The sequence below is a fragment of the Citrus sinensis genome, chromosome 5 (genome assembly GCF_022201045.2).
Source record: "Citrus sinensis cultivar Valencia sweet orange chromosome 5, DVS_A1.0, whole genome shotgun sequence".
NCBI classification, from domain to species: Eukaryota; Viridiplantae; Streptophyta; class Magnoliopsida; order Sapindales; family Rutaceae; genus Citrus; species Citrus sinensis.
In genome coordinates, this window is record NC_068560.1 from 21,900,982 (window position 1) to 21,914,964 (window position 13,983).

Genomic DNA, 13,983 nt, shown 5'->3' on the forward strand with positions numbered 1-13,983 from the left:
TGTTTTCATGACCAAATTATGCCCGGCTAAGGTTGCGACTATTAATAAAATTAATATTTAATGTTTATGTTAAAAGATATAAGATTTTGTGCATTCATTAATTGTTATTAGCTAAAGGATGAATTTTTTTTTCAACCCAATCAGTTGATACATCTGCAAGAGTTTTTTCTTTCATTGACCATAATTATATTCCGGGTACAACAAATTGTCTTTGGTGCTTGGAAAATATGACTTCTTACTTCAAGTTTGATACGTCTCTCACCATAAGCGTACTGGAAATATATCCTCATCTTCTGTCATTTATCTAATATCAATTGAAGATCTCACTTTTTCAAACTATCACTTCCAAGTATCATTGTCACTTGGCCATTCTTGGACCATTCAAAACCAATCAAGTGTTGAAATAATCAAATATATGCAAAATTAGAGTCATGATTTTCGGTCCCCCAAATTCTAATTATATAACTTCTATATATCTCATTGTCAGGTCACGAACTTGTTGGCACATTTTCCAAATTCCTCTTCCATCAGCTCTCACATGTTAACTTGAGTGGAAAGTTTCCAACTTAATTGCTAGAAAGCAACGCAAAATCGGACACACTTGCTCTGTCCCATAATTCTCTTTTCTACGTTGAAAAAGAAAAAAAAAAGAAAAAGGAAAATATATCTATGTAAAATTAAATAATAAACTGAGCAAAAGTACATTTGTTTAATTAACATCTGATCGGGGCATTTTTGGTGTGATTTCGTGCTGTGTAAGCCACAACTAAAATCAAACAGCCCCTTAGCATACTTCTTCCATTTTATCTGCTACTTTTGTGGATCTTATAGGGTGGGCATGTGGACAGAATTTAAAAGTTTTAATAGTCTCAAAGAATAAAATATGTTAAAGCTGAAGTTGAAAAAATGGGTGTTGATGATTCATCCTGATTTGGATAGATTACGTGAATAAAATTGACAATTTTGATTTAATTTTTGTTTATTGTTAATTTTCAGGCTATCTTAATTTCAAGAATTTAGAATATTAATTTGGTCATGGATTTCAATCCGTGAGTATCATATTCTAGACTTAATGGTACCATTCTTGATTGAGGGCAACGACTCTCACTCCTCTTGTAAAAAAATATTTTCAACTATTTTGATGACTTAAAAATTGATAGATTTATTGTTGTCATGACCAAATTATTCATTTTAATGAAATATAATTAATGCATCAAAATTAGCAGGTGTATGTTCTATCTTACTTTTTCAATACTGCACCTTTTCAATACTGTTTCTCTTGTAATTTTCTTTTTCCTTTTTTCAATGAAAAAAAAAGGGTAGGTTTTTCCGAGTAATCCATTATTTGATTACCGTCAATCAAGAAAACGACCAAATTAATTTCTCTCCATGAGCTAGAAAATTTTGTTATTTGAAAATAACATCATTAATTATAGAGTGGATCAAACCGTGTTATTGTCTTTCATAAAATTGATGTCTTTTTAAGAGTCAATACTTTTTATTTACGCAAACCAGTCGACATCAATTTAAACTTCCATATTTTTATTATTATTATGTTATTTATTTTATCAGCGGCTATATATCAAGAAAGCGACAAAATTTATTTCTCATGACTTCCAAAAACTAGAAAACAACATCATTAATTGGGGTTGATCAAACCGCATTATTAGTGTCACACCATATTTGTACAACCAAGTCAACATCAATTTTTTTAAATTTTATAAATTAAGAAGATCATTTTGGCCTTACAGAGTCTGCGCTCTCACCATTTGATTTAGCCTTCGCCTCAACTTGAACTTCATTATTTTTTTGTAACCCTAATTGACATCAACTTTAACTTTATTATGTTATTATTTCAATCCCCCATTATGCCTTTTTAATCCTGCATTATACCTTCCTTAAAGTGCAAATTTAATTGCACATCTAAATAAATTGATTATTGTTACTCCACCACCAATATTTTGAAAAGTCACTAGACCATTCCTGCCTTTAGTTTCCCGTAAGTTTAACTATTGATTGTTTTTAGCATCTTAAAATATACATTTATTCCTTGATTATGTGATAAAATTATGAAAATATCCATTTTAGCTTAAATTAATTGGAATAACCATGCGTAACATAAATTAATAGAACAAAATTATCAAGTGTATGTTCTATCTTACTTTTTGAAGAATTTAACATATATAATGCTATACTATTAATAAATTTATCATTTACTATATATGTTCAAAGATTTTATATATTTATTAATTGTTATATAGTCAAAGGATGAATGATTTTTCAGGTCTACATGAGTTGGTGCATCTGCAAGACTCAATTTTGACAACAATGATCTAAGGGGTAATTTACCTTGCTGTTTGAAAAATATAACCTCTCTTCATGATTTACTTCCAATCTACTTACTGTAAATATCTCCTCATCTCCTCTAACTTATGTGATAACCCTTGAAGATCTCACATTTTCAAACGATCATATTAGGGTTTTTATTCTTAGCATCATCGTGTCAATAATATATGTTGCAGTAAGATTTTTTCAGACCAATTCCCTTCTTCAAATAATAATGGAAAAGTATTAATTTAAAAATAAAATGAATATGCATTGATTATATCCTGATTTTCATCGATTATAGCGAGAGTTTCTCCAAATCAACTCCCTTATTCAAATAACACAGAAAAAATAGTAATTTAATTGTAAAAAAAACAGGTGTTGATTATATATCCTAAGTTTCGTCGATTATGTGATCAAAGCGGCATTGCTGATTTATTTATTTTTCAATGTTGATTTTTAGGTTATATAAATTTCGAGGATTTAAAATCTTTGGTCATGGATTACACGCTTTTTAATTTTTCTGCCATTGACTGTCATATTCTATACTTAATGGTACCTTTCTTGATCAAGGGTAATTACTCTCTCTTCTCCTCTTATAAATTCCTCTTCCATTAACGTCACTAGGAGTATGTTGATCTCTCAGACGTTAACTTGAGTGGAGAGTTTCCAAATTGATTGTTACAAAACAAAACAAAAACTAGACACACTTGATCTGTCTAATAATTCTCATTCGGTAAAATTAATTAATTTTAGGGGAATATTCGGCCAACCTCTATAATTTCAGAGTGATCATTAATTAATTAAACGATACAAATATCTAAAGTGATTAGATGTTTGTTGACAATACAAGTTCATGGCTTGAAATTTGATCTCTATCGATTGATTTACAAATGGAAGTACTTGTGCCTTTGTGGCGATAATTGAACCAGAGATGTGAAGCTGTAAAGATTTGGCAGTAGTAAATTGTTAATTATAAAGACATAAAGAAAAGTTCCCATGATTATTATTTTTCCAAAAACTTTTTTACAACAAATTCATCTCGCCAAAAATTATATTTTGCTAACAAACAATAATTGAGTACTTGGCCGTATTGACTTCACGTCTCCACCTGCTTTCTAAGTGAAAACATGGAAATGTGTAATTTCCACAAAATGCCAAACGTGTGGAATTTAATTTTTAGCCTTGTGGACTAAAATGCAAATGAAAGAAAAAGGGGAAAAAACAAAAAAGAGCCCAAAGACTTTTAAAACGTGTAGAAGTCTTTGGGCCCCAAAGACTTCTAAAACGTGTGGAAGTCTTTGGGCCTTTTTATAATGGTGGAATTTTTTTTTTTTTTTAAATTGGAAACTTCATTAAGAGGCAAAGATTACAGAGAAGTCCCCAGTTCGAGTCGCAGGGAAGTCGCCTTTGTTGGGAGAACTTGTGCCTCTCGGTTCGAGCGGGGACTTCTAGTCTGGGTTGTGGTACGGACTTAAAGGTGTCTCCCACAGTTGGGGCCCTCCCCAGAACACCTCGTGGTCAAAATAAAAAAAAAAAAGATTACAGAGAAGTAAATAACCAAGGAGGTGGGACATGACTCCACTCCTCAAAGCCTGACAAAGAACCCCCCACCCGAGCGGTAACATGGGCGGCAGTGTTCACAGACCTTCGAATAAAAGAGAACTCAATATCTCCTATAGACTTAGCTAAAGCTTGACAATCATCAAGAATAAGACCATACCCATTCGGACAAGAATAGCTTGCTGTGAGAGCTTTAAAAACCTGGAAGCAGTCCATTTCTACTACAACACAAGACAAATGCCGCTTCTTAATCCAGCTGAGGATCTCACGCACACCAAGCGCTTCAGCATCCCTTGCACCAAAACTACCCAGGACAGATGCACAGCAAGCTGCCACAAACAGTCCATCAGAGTTGCGAATGACCCCTCCATAACTTACTTTTCCTTAAGCTGAAAATGTTGCGGCATCAACGTTACACTTAAGCCAACCTAACTGAGGAGGTGTCCAGCAAATTGCCCCATGACGGCCTTGGAAACAAGTAGCATTATTGACATCAGATTTCTGCCTCGCAATTTGACATTGAAACAAATAATTTCCAGCAGAGTTGAGGACATGACGCACACTACAGACTTTGTTATTCCAAACTTTGGATTTTTTAAAAGAAAAAAATAACAACACTTCTATGGTTTGTTTTGATAATCATATTTACATATACTCTCTAATTTTCAAAATGGACATATAATTGTTTTTTACAAATATATATTATTCGTATTTTTTATTATTTTTATTATCATATTTTTATTTATTATAAATGTTTAAAGTAAATTTTTAGGTTGAAATATAATAAAAGGGTATAATCGTTCTTATTAAAGACACATACTTTTATTTTCTATCCATTTGTCATCTCAATCTCTCTCAATTATTCTTTATTGCTAGCTCAAAACGTGTTGCTGTTGCAAATTATAGCAAAATGAAAAATATGGAAAAAAAAAGGGAAGAAAATTAATGCATGAAAGACTTGGAGAAAACAACCAAATAAGTCAACTATAATCAAGCTGGGTGTATAAATTGTTTGATGTGTCATAAGCAAATAGAGAGACGGACAGTGTGTGCGTTTTTTAATAGTTAAAGATATAGATAGAATGGGTGGTTCAAAATCAAAAATGGTGATAATGTTTGTTCTGTTATTAATAATATTAGAAGGTGGGGGCAGTGAGGGATGTTTGGATCAAGAGAGATTTGCTCTTTTGCGACTTAAACTTTTCTTTGATGATCCTTTTAATTCGCTTCACCACTGGGTAGATGATGAGGGAGCTACTGATTGTTGTCAATGGGAAAGGGTTGAGTGCAGCAACACCACAGGTCGAGTGATACAACTAGACCTTTCTTTCATTGGGAATTGGGATTTGAAAGAGCGGTATCTGAATGCTTCTTTGTTTACTCCCTTTCAACAACTTGAGTCACTTTATTTAGAATACAACAATATAGCCGGTTGTGTTGAGAATGAAGGTGCTTCGTTTAATTTAATTAATTTACTTTCTCTCCCCTAATTTATGTTGAATATCAAGACCAAGCAATTATATGCATATTCATTCAGTTGACAATTTTGACTAATTTTTTTTAAATGATTAATTTTGAAATTACACGAGTACAATTTTTAAATGATCTTTTTTTTTTTTTTTACTTGCAGGTATAGAGAGGCTATCAAGATTGAGCAACTTGAAGATGCTTGATTTAAGTGAAAACTTGTTCAACAATAGCATCTTATCATCTGTAGCTCATCTTTCATCATTAACATCATTATATTTATATTCGAATAGATTGGAAGGAAATATTGATGTTAAAGGTACATAATTAAAATTTCATCTCTTCTCCAAGCTCTTTCATTAACTTGCTAAAATAAGATTCAAGGTTTTGAATTCAATTTTTTTTATGATTAATATTGAAGAAAAAAATAATTTTAAGCAATTCATAAATACAAGTTCTAATGTTTCTCATAATTTTATCTTGTAATTTTTCGTATGTCTTGAATTTAAGATTAAAAAAAAACTCTAATGGGGAACCAAACACATCCACAACTTATTATTATTATTTTCTAATTTTTCTGTGTGTTTTGAAACATTCAACTCAATTTGTACTTTTTACAGAATTAGATTCTTTGAGAGATTTGGAGGAGCTATACATTGGTTGGAACATGATTGACAAATTTGTGGTCCCAAAAGGTACTACAAATACCATTAAAAAATTTAAATTTTTACAAATTAGGTAGATTCTTTGCCATTTGGTTCATTATTTTACAAATTAGCTAGATTCTCTGAATTTAGACAATGAATTTTGATTTTCTTAAATCCTATTATAATTACTATTAAAAAACAGGTTACAGAGGTTTGAGGAAGTTGAAAAGCCTAGGTCTATCGGGAGTTGGAATTACAAATGGAAGCAAGTTGTTACAGTCAATGGGATCATTCCCATCCCTCAACACTCTTCACCTTTCGTTTAATGAATTTACGGAAACAGTAACAACTACTACTCAAGGTAAGTAAATGGTACATATGTCGCCAAATTTATAAATAAACTGTAATTAATTAATTAATTTTTTCATATTATTAAGAAAGCTAAATTCGTTGCTCCTTCCTTTTAAATCTAAACAGAGTTGCACAATTTCACCAACTTGGAATATTTGACATTGGACTATTCCTCTCTCCATATAAGCCTTCTGCAAAGCATTGCATCATTCACTTCGTTAAAAAATCTGTCGATGTCTTATTGTGAAGTCAATGGCGTCCTAAGCGGTCAAGGTAAAAGAAAAGTGTTGATTGTGAATAATCTGTTAATTAATTAATGTTGTTGCTCCTTGCTTCTAAACAGAGTTGCGCAATTTCACCAACTTGGAATATTTGAATTGGACTCTTCTTCCTCGCTTGTCAAATATTGGACTCTTCCTCGCTTGCGCAATTTCATCATTCACTTCTGCAATTTCTTGAAGAATGAATTTATTTATTTATTTATTATTGTTGTAGTCGTTGTTGTTGTTGTTGAAGTGGGGTGGGCAAGCGTTCACTCAATTAATATGTGGGGAATTAAATATTAACATCAACGTAGAATTGTGGAAAATTAAAGTAAAATGAGAAATATGGAATGAAAGGAAGAAAGTTAAGAGCATGAAAGACTGGGAGAAGAATAAAGACCACCAAATAAGTCAACTGAAAACAAGCTGAGGCCTGGGTGTACAAATTGTTAATGTGTTTATTATAAATAACATAGAGCCCTCTTGTTGGTTGCAGAGGCAGAGAGACAGAGAGTGTGCATTTTATTAATTAAAAATATTTATAGAATGGGTGGTTGCAAAATCCAAAATGGTGATAATGTTAGTTTTGTTAGTATTAATAATATTAGAAGGGGGGTAGCATGAGGGATGTTTGGTGCATGAGAGATTTGCTCTTTCGAGACTTAAAACATTTCTGCAAACCTCCTTATAATTTTCGTCACGAATGACCGCTGTCAACACCACAGGCTGAGTGGTATCTGAATGCTTCTTGGTTTACTCCCTTTCAACAATATAGCCGGTAGTGTTGAGAATGAAGGTGTTTCGTTTAATTTAATTAATTTACTTTCTCCCTCCTAATTTAAGTTGAATATCAAGACCGAGCAACTATATGCATATTCATTTAGTTGACAATTTTGACATATTTTTTAAAATGATTAATTTTGAAATTACACCAAACAGATGCTATCTCTGTTTTGATTTTACTTACAGGTCTAGAAAGATTGACCAACTTGAAGATGCTTGATTTAAGAGGAAACTTGTTCAATAATAGCATCTTATCATCTCTAGCTCGTCTTTCATCATTAACATCATTAGATTTATCTTACAATCGATTGGAAGGAAGTATTAATGTTAAAGGTACGTAATTAAAACGTCATCTCTTCTCCCAACTCTTTCATTAACATGCTAAAATAAGATTCAAGGCTTTGAATTCAATTTTTTTATGAGTAATATTAGAAAAATAGTTTTAAGCAATTCATAAATACAATTTTCAATGTTTCTCATAATTTCATCTTGTACTTTTGTATGTCTTGACTTTAAGATTAAAAAAAAAATTACTCTAACTATGAAGCAAATACCCCATGACTAATTTATCATTTTGTCCAGTTAAAAATGATAAAATTTATCATTTTGTTTTTATTGATTAATTAACTCTGTTTTAAGTCTTAAGTCTTGGCTTCTTGGCATGTTTGCAGAATTTGATTCCTTGAGCAACTTAGAGGAGTTGGACATGAGCGGCAATGAAATAGACAATTTTGAGGTTCCTCAAGGTAAACTATTAAAATATTATTCAATTACATTAATTTAATTCGTTTGATTAGGGAAGGCCCAAAAGGTACAGAAACATAATTGAAAAAAAATAAAGAAACAGAGAATTCATATTATTTCAAAAAACAAAAGGTAATACTATTATTTCAAAAATAGAATGTAATAAAGATTTGATTTCGGTTCTTTAATCTTTACAGCAATTGAAAAACAATGTTGCTCTAAATATGAAATGACTCCAAATTGAATTAGTCATTTATTTCGTTTAGCTCTAAATTTAGAAAAAATGAATTTTGATTCTCTTCAATTCTTTCATAATTATTATTAATAAACAGGTTACAAAGGTTTGAGGAAGTTGAAAACTTTGTATCTATTGGGAGTTGGAATTAGAGATGGAAGCAAGTTGTTACAGTCAATGGGATCATTCCCATCCCTCAACAATCTTGACCTCTCTTATAATAATTTTACCGATACAGTGACCACTACTCAAGGTAAGTAAAAGGTATAGATGTGGTCAAATTCATAAACAAACTCTTAATTAATTAATTAATTTTCCATATTATTAATAAAACTGAAATTTGTTGCTTCTTCCTTCTAATTCTAAACAGAGTTGCACAATTTCGCCAACTTGGAATATTTGACATTGCACGGTTCCTCTCTCCACATAAGCTTTCTGCAAAGCATTGCATTAATGTTTCCTTCGTTAAAAAATCTGTCGATGCTTGATTGTAAAGTAAATGGTGTCGTACTTATTGTCAGAGGGGGGTGAGCAGTCAACATGGTCCTTTGCTTTTCCTTTGACTCAAATAAAATAAAGTCCACTAAAGAAAATATTGTTGGCCGACATGACGCCATTAACACTGGCCTTATTTAGAGTTGAGCCCTAGTTAAGAAAAAAATCAACAAGGATTTGATGATAATAAATGCTGAGATGATTCTGAGTTGATCGATAATCTTTTTTGGCCATAATACGCTGGTCCACACAGCATAGATCTTATTAAGAGATTCACTGGTGGTCTCGCAACAAGATCTCATGGTAAAGTAATATTAAGTTTTCTCATCACCTTAACATACTAAATGGTGAGGCGGTGGGATAATCCCACATAAATCTTGTAATCTACGGATATAAATTGTTATTCATGTCATATTTGTGTCTCATATCAATCTATATTTATTCTATTTAAGAATAATGTTAATACATTTGTCATATTTGAATTAGCTTTTAATATTATTTGATTATTGAATATAATAAATGGATTGATAAAATTAACATTTTTAATAAACAGATCATACTAGTATTTAATTTTTTGACAAAATTGATAAACAGGTTCGGACCTTTTTTCTTAACGCGATGTGCTGCTCCGAGCCTCCGAATTTATGCCTTTATGGGATTGGATGCAGTTCTTTATTTCTAATTCGAAAAGAAAAGTGTTGATTGTGAACTCATTGTTGTCCTACGTGTTCAACATTTTATTTATTTATTTTATTGTTTAATGTTTCTGCTAGGTTTTCCTCATTTCAAGAGTTTGGAACATTTGGACATGGATGACTTGCGCATTGTACTCAACACCAGCTTTCTTCAAATCATCGGTGAATCGATGCCTTCTCTTAAGTACTTATCACTGTCATATTCTAGTGCTATCACTAACAGCAGTGGGATTCTTCAAGGTTAATAAGATGCTCCCACCGTTCCCTCTTAATCTATAATATTAATTTTTGATTAAATATATAATTACAAAAACCAATCACTTATAAAAGAATGCTATGTATTTGTTAATTTTTTTATTGTACTGATGGATAAATTAATAAATTTTCAGGCCTCTGTTCGCTGGTGCATCTGCAAGAGTTGCACATGGCTGATAATGAATTAAGAGGTAGCTTGCCTTGGTGCTTGGCAAATATGACATCCCTCCGAATATTAGATGTTTCTTCCAATCAACTTACTGGAAGCATCTCCTCATCTCCCCTCTTTTACTTGACATCCATTGAAGAGCTGAGCCTTTCAAACAATCACTTCCACATCCCAATTTCACTTGAACCACTTTTTAATCACTCAAGACTCAAAATTTTCTATGCTGACAACAACCCAATAAATGCAAAAATAACTAAGTCACATACTTTGACCACCCCAAAATTCCAACTAGCATCTCTTTCATTGTCTTCCAGTTATGGAGATGGTGTCACATTCCCCAAATTCCTTTACTATCAACATGACCTGGAGGATGTTCATTTCTCACGCATACAAATGAATGGAGAATTTCCAAATTGGTTGTTGGAAAACAACACAAAATTAAGACAACTTTCTCTCGTCAATGATTCTCTTGCAGGACCTTTTCGATTACCAATTCATTCACACAGGCATTTAAGACTGTTGGATGTCTCCAACAACAACTTCCAAGGCCACATTCCAGTAGAAATTGGAGATATTTTACCACGTTTAATATCCTTCAACATTTCAATGAATGCTTTGGACGGTAGCATTCCCTCTTCATTTGGTAATATGAACCTTCTCCAAATTCTGGACTTATCCAACAACCAATTGACTGGTGAAATCCCCGAGCACTTGGCCATCGGTTGCGTCAACTTGGAGTTTCTTGCATTATCAAACAACAGCTTAAAAGGTCATATGTTCTCCAGAAACTTTAACCTGATAAACTTGAGATGGTTACAATTGGAAGGCAATCACTTCGTAGGAGAGATCCCACAAAGTTTGTCTAAATGCTCCTCACTAGAAGGATTGTATCTTAATAATAACAGTCTCTCGGGTAAGATTCCACGATGGTTGGGTAATCTCACATGGTTAATACATATTATAATGCCCAAGAATCACCTTGAAGGTCCTATTCCAGTGGAGTTTTGTCATCTTTATTCGCTTCAGATTTTGGACATTTCAGACAACAATATATCTGGAAGTTTACCATCTTGTTTCCATCCTCTCTCTATCACACAAGTTCACCTATCGAAAAATATGTTACATGGACAGCTAAAAGGAGGTACTTTCTTTAATTGCTCTTCCCTTGTGACATTAGATCTTAGCTATAACCTCTTGAATGGCAGCATTCCAGATTGGATTGATGGGCTTTCTCAGTTAAGCCACCTTATCTTAGGTAACAATAATCTTGAAGGTGAAGTGCCAGTTCAATTGTGTGGATTGAACCAACTACAATTGTTAGATCTTTCTAATAATAATCTTCACGGTCTTATTCCTCCTTGTTTTGATAACACCAAACTTCATGAAAGTTACAACAATAGTTCTAGTCCTGATGAGCAATTTAAAATATTGTTTTCCATCAAAGGCCATCAGGGACATGTAGAAAAGAAAATCCAAGAATTTTTTGAGTTCACAACAAAGAACATTGCGTACATTTTCCAAGGAAAAGTGCTTAGCCTCCTATCAGGACTTGATCTTTCTTGTAACAAGCTAATCGGTCATATTCCTCCTCAAGTTGGAAATTTGACAAGGATTCAAACATTGAATCTATCACACAACAACTTGACAGGATTTATCCCATCAACATTTTCAAACTTGAAGCAAATCGAAAGTTTGGATCTTTCCTACAACAAATTGAATGGGAAAATCCCTCATCAACTTGTGGAGTTAAAGGAATTGGCTGTTTTCAGTGTGGCATACAATAACTTATCAGGCGAAATTCCAGAATGGAAAGCACAATTTGCAACCTTCAACGAGAATAGCTATGAGGGAAATACTTTTCTTTGTGGACTGCCATTACCCATTTGTAGATCACCAACAACTATGTCGGAGGCTTCAATCGAAAATGAACGAGATGATAATTTAATTGACACGGACAGTTTTTTTATCACATTTACAACATCGTACGTAATTGTGATATTCGGAATTGTTACTGTTTTATATGTAAATTCTTATTGGCGACATAGATGGTTTTACTTTGTTGAAATGTGGATAACTTCATGTTACTATTTTGTTGTAGACAATCTTATTCCAACAAGATTTTGTCATTGAAATTAATTAGTAGTTTAATTACAATTCTTTAAGTACTAATAAAGTTTGCTTAGGAAATAAATTTTTTTTTATTTTTTTATTAAAATTGTAGTAGTATTTAGCATTATATAGCTTCCAACTTCCAAGCACTTCACATTTGTCTCTACACTTAAAAAGCTGAGTGATCATGTTTTACAGATATGGATCTGGAGCAGGATAGATCCAAACACCAAACTCATATCTGTCCATCATAGCTTATAGCTTCCCTATACTGTGCAGCATACTTAAATAAGAGAATCATCTCCAATGTTAAAAGCAGCCACTCTATAACATTCATTTAGAAACTATATTCAGAATAGTTTTATAATCATAAACAAGAAATGAAACACCTAGATGCACTTGATCGCCTATTTTACTCTGAAAAAGAACAATTATGGTGCTATCATCATCTTCTCAATTAGCAACATTAACACCAAATCCGGCGATGGACCCAGACATTTCATCAAGAAAGGTATATATCTAATAAAGTTGAAGCTTGACAAAAAATTCAGGAAGATTAATGCCTCGCCACAACAAGGGGGCACAACAACATCAAAGTAGAGATAAAACAGTATTCTCAAAGCTAAAACTCTCAAATCCACCCACCAGAATTTCATATCTCCTCAACAATTTTAAAAACTAAAGGTAATTAGGATTTAACATTAATTTTTTATATATTAGTTTCATAATTTACAAATCAATGAAGATGAAGATTATGCTAATGAATTCAAATTATACCATACATTCTCTAGATTTTACCAAAAATTTCCAAGTCAATCCCACATATTTCATAATTTTAAGACTGGAAAGTGTTATGCCAAAACTCAGTAAAGAACTGACAATGGCTCCCCAAGATCCACTCAAGAAGGGTTCTTGTATCTAAAACTATTGTGAGCCCAAGCAATCAAAGCAAGTCAATGAAAGAATTAAAAGAGGCAGAAAGAACAATACACAGGAAAGCTTATAGTGGTTCGGCTATGGAAGCCTACATCCACTGTGAAAGGGTGAATCCAAGTTTGTATTCAATGAGTGTCTTACAGAGTACAAGCTTATTAGAGAAGCTTAACCATTCATGAACAACATGACATATTCCAGAATACCCAGCTATATAAATAAGCAATGCTCGATCATCACCTGCAAGCTTCCCCTGTTATCCGTGAAGAAGAACAGCAGCTTCCCGCGCTAATTAACGGCTTAACAGACTCCTGATAAGCCTCCCTCACACGTGTCTTCATCTCTATTATCTTAAGTACTAAAACGACACTTCAAGCAGCCGTTTTGGTTAAGTGAATCACGTGCAAACCACAAGCCTTTTTTGCGCACACAGACGACACAGTTTTCTTGTCATATAGCTATCTCAGGACTGTCAACCGACGTGTAATGGTGTTAACAAATCTTCAACCGACTTGTCGCACTTGACTATAAACTGATTTGCAGTTCATATTCAACATTCTCCACCTTGAGCTCAAATCATCCATCCCTCAGGTTCACCCTTCCACTTCTTTCCTGCAGTCTATATCCTGCAGATGCCAGCTGAGTTCAAACAGAACTCAAACTTGGCTCCTGGTACAGCTTTGGCAAGCATGTCAGCAATGTTGCTATCAGTGTGTATTTTAGCCAGCTTAATCACACCCTTTGATATTTCCAATCTGAAAAAGTGAAGCTTGATGTCAATATGCTTGGTTTTCTTGTGATGTATCTGGTTCTTACTCAGACATATAGCACTTTGGCTGTCACAGTGAACTGTAATTTGGTTTTGTTCAAATCCCAGTTCTGTCACTATCCCTCTGAGCCAAATAGCTTCTTTGATTGCCTCTGCAGCTGCTGTGTATTCTGCCTCAGT

The 13,983-nt window shown here is 33.0% G+C and overlaps 1 protein-coding gene across 24 annotated transcripts in view; it reads left to right on the forward strand.

The window, feature by feature from the left end:
* The window catches only part of LOC102621844 (receptor-like protein 13), a 215,691-nt gene that overhangs the window by 96,681 nt on the left and 105,027 nt on the right, over positions 1-13,983 (forward strand). For 9 of the 24 annotated variants that reach the window (XR_008055030.1, XM_052442233.1, XM_052442225.1 and 6 more), the window contains exons 7-10: positions 6,480-6,626; positions 7,586-7,732; positions 8,071-8,145; positions 8,476-8,631. Coding sequence is in view for 23 of the 24 variants with exons in the window: in XM_052442233.1 (XP_052298193.1) it covers positions 6,480-6,626; positions 7,586-7,732; positions 8,071-8,145; positions 8,476-8,631 (525 nt within the window). In the remaining variant the exon portion in view is untranslated. Of the gene's footprint in view, positions 1-4,806; positions 5,338-5,518; positions 5,675-5,975; positions 6,051-6,204; positions 6,364-6,479; positions 6,627-6,681; positions 7,135-7,585; positions 7,733-7,969; positions 8,146-8,475; positions 8,632-9,646; positions 9,809-9,957; positions 12,184-13,983 lie in introns of those variants that run through there. The other 15 variants (XM_052442210.1, XM_052442221.1, XM_052442222.1 and 12 more) reach the window with 8 other exon arrangements.